General features: G+C 39.4%; 1 protein-coding gene across 1 annotated transcript; it reads left to right on the forward strand.

The window, feature by feature from the left end:
* The first annotated feature begins 7,056 nt into the window (after positions 1-7,056).
* On the forward strand, positions 7,057-10,519 carry LOC110167296 (stathmin-like). Its single transcript, XM_055157345.1, has 5 exons — positions 7,057-7,153; positions 8,714-8,750; positions 8,844-9,010; positions 9,476-9,667; positions 9,743-10,519. Exons 2-5 carry the CDS (start codon positions 8,741-8,743, stop codon positions 9,815-9,817), a joined length of 444 nt encoding a protein of 147 aa, XP_055013320.1. The 5' UTR covers positions 7,057-7,153; positions 8,714-8,740; the 3' UTR covers positions 9,818-10,519.
* Positions 10,520-11,844: the final 1,325 nt, after the last annotated feature.

Below are 11,844 nucleotides of genomic sequence, written 5' to 3' on the forward strand. Positions count from 1 at the left end.
TGATCATGTTTTTATAGTCCCCATGCCTTATAATGTAATATAAAAACATCTGATGAAACAAATGGTACAGCGAACACCCAAGGGAGTTATTTTCCATTATTTGTGTTAAGTCCTCCACCAGTGTTAACCTTCCACCATTTGTAAACAGCTATGTGAAAGATTAGCAGACAAAGTGGAGTGGACACAGCATCCAAACACTGCAGGTCCCATTCCACCGTTTCCTGATGTGCTCTCAATTGTATCCAAGCAGCCCCTCTGATACCACACTGGACAGGGAGGGGAGGGGCTGGGGAAGAGAGGAAAGGAAAGGAGAGGAGAGGGATATTTGTGTGGAATAAATTGGGTCAGGTTGGAGCAGTAGGCGAGACAGAGCAGCGGTACCACAGCTCAGTGAATCCAAACTCAGTGCCTTCATTACCTTAAAAAACTTTTCTCCGGAGAATATGAAGAGTTAATGAGTTGAATGAGGATTCTGTTTGTCCATGAAAGACTGAAGCGTTATTAGAAGTGTTAAAAATAGCTGCGAGCGTCAAGAAGTTTGAGTGCTGAAATAATTGGAAAAGGGCTTTGACAACACATAGGGGCAGTGCTTGGATGACTACCTGATGATGTCACGAGGTGGAAGAGTGTTTTGATTACTCAGACTTTGTGTTTGCACTGCTCAGAATTTTACAGCTAACAGTAAGGAGGGTTTGAATAGGGCCTGGGAGAGATTGCTAAAATATTGAAATAGGTTGCATGGATGACATCTAAACCTCTAAAAAAACTTTATAATCTACATTTCGTGTATTATTGGGGTTGCAGCAGAAAATATTGTAAGGGAAGAATAATGATGTTTGCCATATAGACAGCCTCTGAAAGCATGTACACAGGGGTACTCTCTGGTTACCTACATTAAAATTGATTTATATCCCTAAAGGATACATTATGGGCACTCATCCATACATCACCACACTGCTTACATATATGGCATCCTCTCTTCAAATGACAGAACAATCTCACTGACATTCCTCCATTTTAATCACTCAAAGCTGTATGGATTTCTCTATGGGGATTTGTAAAGATAATTGAATTAAAGCGAATTACCTCATCCCTATGTAGTTTTCTCGAGAACGCCTATAAAAACCCTTCAGAAGCACCCACATGACATCATCCCACTGGTCTTACTCACTAGATTTATAACAGTTTTTTGTTGTTTTTTGTAATTTACGATGTGCTAAACTCAACCCTCTTCTGACTTTGGTATATTGTTTATGTTCGGATACTGTAAGTTGCACGACGTCAACTATCCAGACAAGATGAGCAGCTCCAAGCGGGTGTGAAAGGACCAGATGGTGACCGGGTGCTGCCAGCATCAGTATACCCCTCCCTCCAAAATGGGTCTATGGGGCTTCGGAGGACAAAGAAGGACCAATGAGGGAAGGCCAGACATACCAGGGCCCGGCTGGGATGGGCTTGGCTGGGATGGGGCAAGAGGAGGGGTGTGGGTGGGTGGGTTGGTTTGGGGTGGCTGGGTATAGGGCTTACAGATGGACGGCAGCAGCCAGAAGCCCCAGCTGTGTGAGTGAAAAGAGGATTTGGGATCTGCTATGTCTGAGCGGAGACTGTTTATTTTGGATGATTCCTCGTTATCCATTTATGTGTGCTGCCTTGTGGGTAAAATGAAAAAGTAGCTTTGACTTTGGGTTTAAAATGTTCACTTGTAAAGAGAAAGTTGAGTAAACAGTGCTATATTTTGATTGTTGAGTACATTTTCTGTTAAACCACTACAACCAATTAGAATTAAGGGAGTTTTACACCACAGTTTATAACATACTTCTAGTTTAGGGTAACTGGATTTTTTTAAATAAAAAAACTGGAACTATGGATTTGTGGTGGTTGGTAATAATAAAATGTTGAAACAAATGTGTAATTAAGGAAAATTGTTATGCACTCAACCCATTCATTACTAACATGTGAGTCAGTATAGTCACATTTTCTTTGTGTTTTGGTCATTTTTAAGCAGCTTTTTTGTATTTTACCTAAACAGATGTCAATTTCTGCCTGTCCTTACTGTTGGCACACATCAGATTGGTTAAAAATAGGGAAACCAGGGACATTTCTTGTATAAAACTGGGACAAATCACTAGTTTTGTATAAATCTGCTGGGACAGGGGACACAGGGCTCAAAACTGGGACTGTCCCGGGTAAACAGGGAAGTCTGGTCACCCTATTCCAGTTACCAGACCCTGTATTTGTGTCCTTGTATCCATCTTGCCTTTGAGATGTTAGGTGGATTCATAGTCCCACTTCCATTAGTCTGAAGTAGTATTTATCCTTCAAATAAAATGAGCAGCTTTGAAGAAATAACAGTTCATTATGAGAAGTTCTGGACCTATTTTTATGCCCAAAAACATCTGTAAATCATAAGAAGTGCAGGTACACTCACGTCACTGGTGCTGGCTACTACAGTGAACATGTGGAATGAGACAAAGCCTGCACAAAACAATAATTGAAACTGCATAGGTTTGTGTAAAATACTAAAAATAGGTGCAGATGTGAGATGTCTATCAGCAAATGCAGTAGTGGCACCAATATATCCAGTTTAGCATGTCCTTGAAATGTATTCCATTTGTGGGAAGCAAATATACAAAACTTTTTTTTCCATTTCAGTTCTAGTGCGGCCAGTCTAGCGCACCATGTTTCTGGACCAGAGCCATTACATCATCTGTATCAGTGCATCCCTAAATTTTACAGACAATGTCAGAAATGTGATCTCTACAATTTGAACAACTGTACCTTGTTTGGAATGAACCATGTTTGAAATACATTATATTTTCCCTGGAGATTTTTATTTTTTTTCAACAACCTTCCAGCTACCATCATTGTGAAACATCAACACCTTCCAACAACAGCGGCCTATATCCCAACGAGAGGTGACATCCACATGGCAACGGCAAAAATAGATCTTAGCTCCGCATCTGTTTGTTCTTGTGCTTCTATATTTTCAGCACCACTTTGACTGAACAGCTCCTGATGTGCCACCAGGCTAAAAATAGTCAAATAGTCTGCGTGGTGTCGATTGGAAATGAATAGCGTCCAGCTGCTGGCATTTGTGTATTGACTTTTATAGTGGTGTGTTCAAATCAAGGTAGATAAATATTGGTAGATAGCTTTATGGGTAAGATGAGGGCAGTTGAAAGATTCAGATTAGCATGTATGGTACACGGAGTTCTGGAGAAAAGCTGATATCCATGGCAACCAACTAAAGCCTAGCCTAAAATGAAACCAGGAAGACTGCATTTTCTATCTAACTGCAAAACTGAGAAAGCAATTTATTTTCATACATCCTGCAGGTTATATCAGCCAAGCTAGAATTGAGTGGATTTTTATCAAGAAAAATATGTATTAGTAGAAGATTAACTGATCTTACTGTACCATTTAAAAAAAAGAAAACTGTTTTACTTTTGTATTGTGAATGAGCATTTGTTTGTAATGTTTTGCGTGGTAAAATAACGCTTAAACAAATAAAAGATGTACACATTTTCAAAACAAATACACTCTTGCTTTCATATCATACCAACAATTTCAGCTCCACTTTGTTTTTCTTAGCATAGCAGCAGAACCATCAGCCTCCTCAGCCTTTCCATCGCCTCCTCTTCAGTCAACCTTGAAGAACAACACACCATATTTATATATTTTTTTCCTTATTATATCTCAACTTGTGTTATTTGTCAGTTTTGCAGTCAGTAATGTAAATATACTTAATAATAGCACAACATCAGCAATATTAAGTAAAGCTATAATTTCATGCATCATTATTGCGTACTTATGTAAACGCCTTATCCATTAGCACAAACGCAGTCCATGCTAATATCAGCCTAGCATGCTTGATCGGTTAGCATGTCTACATTACTGGGCTCATTAGATGCATTCCTTTCACTGTACGTCAAGCCAAGAATATGCGTAAGAATTTGCACAAAAATTAAAACATGCTGACATTTTGTACATTGTATCCTTACCATTACATTGTTCTATAACAGAAAGCTTGAGGGTTTAGTCTCTTCTGTACATGCTGTTGTGTGTTATTTTGCCAGACACTACAAAGCTTTTTTTCCGACTACCAATTTTTTCATCTGTCAGGAAAAAAAAAAATCTATTGTCTGTGCAGTTAGAAATGTGATTACATAACAGTGGTACTTTAGAATGTCTTCCTGGGGTGATGTCCTCTATACTGTATAAGCTACTACCTTAAAGCTACATGTGGCCTATTTAAAGGGACAGTTCGAAGATAGGACCTCATTGTCAGAGTGTTGGAGACGTGTGGAGACACTTTTGAAAATATACCATCCAGTCCTTGCATTTGGAGAGGTCGCTGGTGCTAGGCTAGTGCGTGTCAGTGGCCATAGTTAGCCTGCCACTAAAAACAGTCTTACCCACTCCACAAAACACCTGAAGCAAATGTATTATTACACCAGACTATTGATGTAAATGTCTCTGTTGAGAGAATAATATTTAAAATAAATCTAACCTTGCCTCGCCTGAATTGTCACATGTTGAGGGACTATTCTCTCATATATCAGTCCACCGCTGCTGAGCTTTCTATTAGGAAGTACAACTCACTGCTGCTGCTCAGACATAAATCCTTCAAATGCAAGGTTGGTTTTACTTCTAAAATTATTCTATCGACACAGACATTTACATCGACAGTCTGATGTAATGATAGATTTGCTTTGGGTGTTTTGTGGAGTGGGTAAGACTCTTTTTAGTGGCAGGCTAACTATGGCTATTGATATGCACTAGCCTAGCACCAGTGACCTCTGCAAACACAAGGACTGGATGGAATATTTTAAAAAGTGTCTCCACACGTCTCCAACACTCTGGCTCACTAGGAAATGAGGACCTATGTCCAAAATTCCGGATTGTTCCTTTAATGTCATCTTTTAGTTTATCTTTGTTGAGTTTGATATTATTGACCTTTCTATACTTAAGAATGATAAAACTACAGCTAAATGATACATTTGGTTTTTGATATAACAATATAATAAAAACTGAATTACAATTTGATCTGAAAAATTGCATTATTGGAGTAATCTGATATAACAACGTTCATCCCACTGCGTACAGCGATACCAAATAATCAGCTTAATTTCTTTGCAGCTACTTGGCTATTTGTCATAATCAAGAAAGTATTGATTTGGGTTGTCATAGATACAATACACAGTGCACCGCTATATATATTTTTTACAGTACTTATTTGTTTTATGTTTAGCCTATATTTATACTGAGAATTATTACCATGTTTTAACAGATTTAATTTTAACAACCAAGCAGTGGTTACTTGGTGCTTAGCTTTCATAAATGATGCATTTAAAGAAAGACATATATTTGGAATGTTATATATTATTCCAATTCCAAAAGCAGGAGCATTGTCTTAATCGTGTGCGAATTGATCCTGCTCTTTCAGCTGGCGAGCTTCCACAGTCAGGACTGCAGTGCACGTGCTAATTCCACTAGCATGTCTCAGCACAACAGCTGCTTTGGCTCACTACCTCCATTACAGCTTTGGATAGCAATTTCTCTCCATATAACACATATGCTCCTGACACAGTGGCCTAAAAGTGCTGTTTGCTTTGGGTGTATAGAAAATGACGATGTTGGATTGAATGTATTGTACAATTGAGTGAAAATGCTAAGGTTGAATGAATCTCTTTTTTTTTTACTTTCTTTACTACTACTACTACTGCTACTTTTTTAAATTTACTTTTATATTTTCAAAACCCCTAACCTTATTGACAAAATAGTGTATTAAAATATAACTATCATTCCAAAAATCATATGGCTCCTGTATTACTGGCTCTACCTAACACTACAATAAGTTATCAAAAACATTGGCTTTTTAATGTGTCAACTTAAATCAATATGTCCATGGTATTCTTTCTTAGTTTTATTGATATTCCTGTACGCCTAAAGGTCAGTGCATGAGTAGCCTATTCTTTACAGTTAGCAATTGGTGTTTTAACTTGCGTGAGAACAAATACATTTTTTTCTCATTCTCAGTAGTTAATATGAACGGCCATTCATGATTGCCTGTAGGTGCTGGGGTTTAGGTAGTGATCATTCAGATCAGAGTGAGAAATTTTAGATTTTAACTAACTGGATGTCAGCATTGGAAGAGAGTCCAGCTCCAGCCACTGTGGACTACACCAAATTATAACAAACAATTTGGCATCATGTTTTGGTAATTAAGAATAAATGAGCCTTAGAATTGTTAGTAGTAAATGCTACATTTGATTTGACCATCTAGCATCTGGGGATATGTTTATGACATTTAGGCAAGGCAAGGCAAGTTTATTTGTATAGCACAATTTGTAGAGCTTTACAGAATAAGACATACATTAAAAACACAATACAAACAAATCAAAACATTAATAATCATCATAAAATTAAAAAGAGAGAGAGAGACATTCAATGAGAGAGGAGAGTACAGAATGAAAACCTTTCAGTCATACGCACAGCTAAACAGAACTGTTTTAATCCTGGATTTAAACAACATCTAAGTAGAGGCCTGTCTCACATGTTCACGAAGACTGTTCCAGGTTTTAGGTTTTGCATGAATCTGAAAAGCTGACTCCCCATGTTTAGTCCTGACCCTGGGCCCCAGAAGGAGGCTGGCTCCCTGAGCTCTTTAGAGTGCGAGATGGCTCATATGGCACTAACATGTCAGAGATGTACCTTGGTGCTCGGCCAAGTGAGCAGACCATTACAGTAGTCTAACCTACTAGAGACAATATATGAATAAATCTCTCCAAGTCTGCTTTAGACAGTATACCTTTAATTTTTTGGATGATAAAAGACTGCAGATGTTATTGATTTGATGTGGCTGTTAAAGTTCAAGTTTTTATTTAATGAAAATCTTTCATACATTTGCTTTAACGCGTTAACTAGGCTACATTTAATTGAACATCCATGTAACTACACTTCCCATAATTCCATAGAAAAGGCACGGATAACCAATCAGGGACGGAATAAGACATGACGGCACTGCTTTTGGTCCATTTATGTGAGCGCGCTCGTGTCACGCTCGCGCAGACAGACGGAGCACTCGCGGGCAAACCACCGAGAGCACGAGCACAGCAGCAGCAGCAGCAGCAGCTTCAGCAGCGCGTGGAAGGTGGGTGTGACGGCTGCATCTTTACTACTCCTACAACTCACAGCCATTGTTTTGTCCTCTTTTAGCCATCTACGAAGCGTATTTCTTTGCTACTTTCACTAATGATGGCAGTGCCACGCTTGTTATTTCGAATATAGCGCGTAAATTTGGTGAAGTCTCGTATTTTGGGCGTCTTTTGTTTTCCTCTTTGATGTGCCCGCGGTCGCACCTGTTCACGCGGAGTCATAATCCAAACTCGCGCCCATTTTGGAGATTTTTGGTAATTTTTTTTTCACTTTAAAACTTCAATCGTCGTTTGAATTTGGTTTGGCGGTTGGGTGTATTGTTTGCCCATTGTTTTGCTGGCTGGCACAGTTGGCACCGACAGACAGGGCGGCAGACATAGGCAGGCGAGCCGTTGGGGCAGTGCTTTGATGGCGCTGGGCAGTGGGTAGACGGTTTTGCCCATTTTTTTTTTGTCTTCAGAGGCGTCAAAACAAGCAGTTATTCGATGCTTTTGACTGAGGGAAAATCACCTGCCAGCGTCTATTGTTTGCAGCTGGTCGTCATGTTGATGTCAAAAGCGTCTTTGTTGAATGCTGCTTGTTGTTGAGATGACAGCAAAGGAAATCTGTTTGGCGGTAACGTGAATAAGGCATTGTCACTATTGTCAAGATAGGCAATGGAATAAATGTTCAGAATCGCAGTACTTTGCAAGGGTGTGAAATGTGCATTCAACAAAAGGTGTGTTTTTGCTTATGCTTAATTAGTTTGTTGCCATTTCCAACATTCTTGAATAGTTGATCAAATGGTTCACCAAAAATCGCCAATTGTAATATTTTAAAGCCTGATCATTTTTTCCCCTTTTGAAAAATGGGAAAAATTAAGGACTTGACTAACATTTCTCAAAAAAATATTAAGTTTTTTCAAAAATGTCCATGCATCGGCCTTTTTTCTATTACATCATAGTACCAGCAGCATTGAACCGTGCTCGCCACATCGGCTGTGTGCATTCACTTGTGCATCTCCTCCCCTGTGGCTGGAACACATGGTGCTAGGAACAGGTGCTCCCTGATGATTTCCCCTCACAAATATGCACGATGCTTCATAATCTGTTCATTTAAAATGGGTGCTCTGTGACTGCTGGGCCTGATTGTAAGCCAGTACATTGAAGCACCTGGCAGTGCCTCCCTGTCTGCCCACGGTACCCACCCAAAACGGCCTTTGTCTCCACTAAATGCGTCCTTCAATAACAATTAACGGGAGATACTGTCAAGAAAAACACCCTCCTTTTCTGTAGTTGGTTTTAGATGAAACGTTGAGTGTTTTGGTGCATTGGTCCGAATGTCACTGCTGTCACACGTTCTGAGATAAACAATGTGTGCTTGTCCAGCAGCTCAATGAATGCCAGCGTCGTTTTGTTTGAATTGATGGGCGGTGGTTAGATGTAGTACCCAAAGTCGCCACTAGACGGAGCAAATGTATACCATTTACTATTCCTGTATTTTAAACCTGCAAGTCTCAATTTTCCCTGTACAATATTTACAGCATTTTAAAAATGTGTATATATTTTTCTTTTAGGTACAGTTACCTGCAGCACTCGTCACCATGGCCCAAGGTAATCTCTTTATGCTTTACACTAACTTGCTTTTAATATTTAATGCACTCAGTAGTCATGGAGTATTAATGGAGGGGTTTCCTGTCTCTTCAGAAATCCAGGTCAAAGAGCTGGACAAGCGTGCCTCTGGCCAGGCCTTTGAGGTAATTCTTGGGGAGCCAGACTCAAAGGGAGAGTTTCCCCTGTCTCCCCCCAAAAAGAAGGATGTGTCACTGGAGGAGATCCAGAAGAAACTGGATGCAGCCGAGGAGAGGCGCAAGGTTGGCACAATTTTCTCCCTCGTTTTACTCTCCTAGGACTTGTCCAATGAGAAACATCAAGTGTACTTGTACAACTTGTCACATGCACAGGTGCCTTGAGGACAGATGCAGTCCTGCACCAGACGGTAAAAATTAAGTCCAATTTATTTTTCAATCATATCTACAAAGCTGTCTTAGTTTGCAGAACTTTAGCTAAAATTGTACAAACTTTACAAAAATGAAATGAATACCTTGCTTTAGAGTTTGGAAGAGCAACCACATGTACTGAAATGCACACTATTTGTGAACATCCCCATTTAATTTTCATATTTAGTAATTGCCATGTGGAATAGGGACTTTATTTTTTGGCAGATCCTATATACCACATTTGTTGGCTCTCAACTTTACAAATCTCTGCTGTTCAGTATAGTGTGTATATAAATTATGTTAGAAATGATCTGTAAACTTATTTTAAAATTGTTTCAGACTCAGAAAGCAGAGTTTCAGAAGCACGTGGCGGAGAAGCGGGAGCATATAAAAGAAGTGCAACAGAAGGCACAGGAGGAGAACAACAACTTCAGTAAGATGGCCGAGGAGAAGCTCAACCAGAAGATGGAGGCCAACAAGGAGAACCGCACAGCCCTAATGGCAGCCATGAATGAGAAATTCAAGGAGAAGGTATGCCTCTGACAGCTCTGAAAAGTGTTTCTGTTGATGGGCTTTTGATCATATTTAAAAATTTTTTTTCACCAGGACAAGAAGTTGGAAGAAGTGCGTAAGAACAAGGAAACCAAAGACGGCACTGAAGAAGGCGCTTCGGAAGACTGAACCGTACCAACTGGGGATTGTATAGGGTTTTTTACGTATCCAAAGATTGATTTATTTTTTGTTTGGCCAGTATTTTTGTTGTTCACTACTACCCACCTTTTTGAAATAAGAAAACCCAGTTCCACTTTGTGAATTTTTCAACTCCCCTGCTCTAAGTGTTCTCGCTGGTTTTACTTGTGACTCGCCCCCTCCCTCGTCAGTCTAATGAATTTCATATGTAGCTTGTGCCGCTTCTGCCCTTTCTGAAGATTAGCAGTGTACACTTATCCTTTTTGAGGAAGCATGTTTCTATGCATAGGTTTTTATCCTGGCATATTTCATAGTGTGTTCTCAAAGTGTCCAGTGAGCCACACATTTGGCACTTAAACTGTATATGAAGAGTAGCACAACATTTGAGGCATCGGCTGTTATCTACATGCAGGTGTCAGTGCGGCTTTGCTCCCACCCTCTGCTTGTCTCTCCTCCAATCATTTGTGCCACTGCTGACTCTTTGGCTTTTGTAAAAATATGGGGTTCTCTTCAAAGCACACGGCTCGCGCTGTATAACTGTGAACAAACTTATGTGGATGCCAACTGGAAAAGACTAAACTGGGCTCTACACTTGGAATGCGAAAGAGCAATACACTTTGGCATCTTGTATACAGTGGCTAGTTGACTTGAACTGTTGAACTAAAATAATAAAAAAAATATGTAAACTCATAACTGCCTCATTTTCTTACTGACATGTTGATGTGACGTCACTGTACAGCTTCAGAATAATGTTCATGGTCCCTCTGACTACATCAGGTTTTGAGGTTTGCATGGCACTTAAATCTTCAAACAGATTTGGATGTGAATGCAAAAAATATTCAACATTTGGTTTTAGTTTTGGACATATTTGTTTTTAAATTTCTATCATTAGGACTAAAACTTTTAATTTGGGGACTACATTTTCTAGTAGTAATGTGACTAAACTATTTAGCCATTTACACTCTCCTAACCACGTGACTAAGCATCGCATATTTACTGGACAGTGCATTTTAAACTCCAAAATGTGGTCTTTAAGTCTTATCCCTCCATTCAAAAGAAAAATGCTCTTCCAGTGTTTGAATTGTTTGAAATCTGACTCCATTCATCCAGTTTTATCTGAAGGACAGGCTACAGTCTCTGCCTCCATCTAGTGGTGGTTTCCTTTTTTATCAGTGAACTTTGTCTTTGAAATATAGAATCTTTTATGAATGGTTAAAAAAGGCATGGGAAATAGGTTTCTACAAGCGGCAAACTATAGATATCCATGTGTCCCGATTCATGAATGAAAAAAATCTTAGTTAAAATCATTGTTTTAGTTGCCTAACCCTACAGTTCAATATCAGTCTGGCCCCCACTCCATCCGCCGAATTTTAAACCTGGTCATACAAGATCGTGCAGTCAGATTTGTTTTTGTTTTTTTTCAGTGATGCATGTGAAGCAAAGAAGCTTGTTGGTCACCTATCATTTACTAATAAATTTAATCTATCTCACCTCAGTTTAGTGCTTCGCTCATTGATTTAGCAGAAATCCGTGATGTTTTCAGTACCCCTATTTTTTCCATTATTTTTTTCTGATATGGCAGACCATGCGTGTCCCTGATTGGCTAATCTACCTGTCCATTTGTCTACCGCCCATTTGAATACATGACCACCAGTGACCAGACTCTCCTCTTTGTAAAGTATAGGCTCCATTCACGCTTACGGCACAAACCAGGAAGATGTTTGGAAAGATGCAATTACAACTTCCGGTATAGTTCCTGACACTGGGCTCCCTGACGGACTGATAAAACTCACTGAAGTAAATATTATCAGTGGTAAAATGAAGACTATACACACATGCTGTTTGGAATCATCTTGAATTTGTCGCCCTCATCTCTTCTAATCGCATGTACCCAGTGTGCTCAGAGTTGTGTGTCAGTGGGGAAATAATGAAAACTAAGGTATGGTTGTAATTGCTGATTAGCTGAACATAATGGAATGCTACAATGACTACAATGAAGAAAACTGAGTAATTTTCTC

Source organism: Boleophthalmus pectinirostris, unplaced genomic scaffold, assembly GCF_026225935.1.
Source record: "Boleophthalmus pectinirostris isolate CB_2022bp ecotype Guang Dong unplaced genomic scaffold, ASM2622593v1 HiC_scaffold_21, whole genome shotgun sequence".
Classification (NCBI taxonomy): domain Eukaryota; kingdom Metazoa; phylum Chordata; class Actinopteri; order Gobiiformes; family Gobiidae; genus Boleophthalmus; species Boleophthalmus pectinirostris.

Coding starts and splice junctions, on each gene's coding strand:
- LOC110167296 (XM_055157345.1), top strand. Junction 9,011..9,475: donor CAGCCGAGGAGAGGCGCAAG/GTTGGCACAATT, acceptor AAATTGTTTCAG/ACTCAGAAAGCAGAGTTTCA. Junction 9,668..9,742: donor ATGAGAAATTCAAGGAGAAG/GTATGCCTCTGA, acceptor TTTTTTCACCAG/GACAAGAAGTTGGAAGAAGT.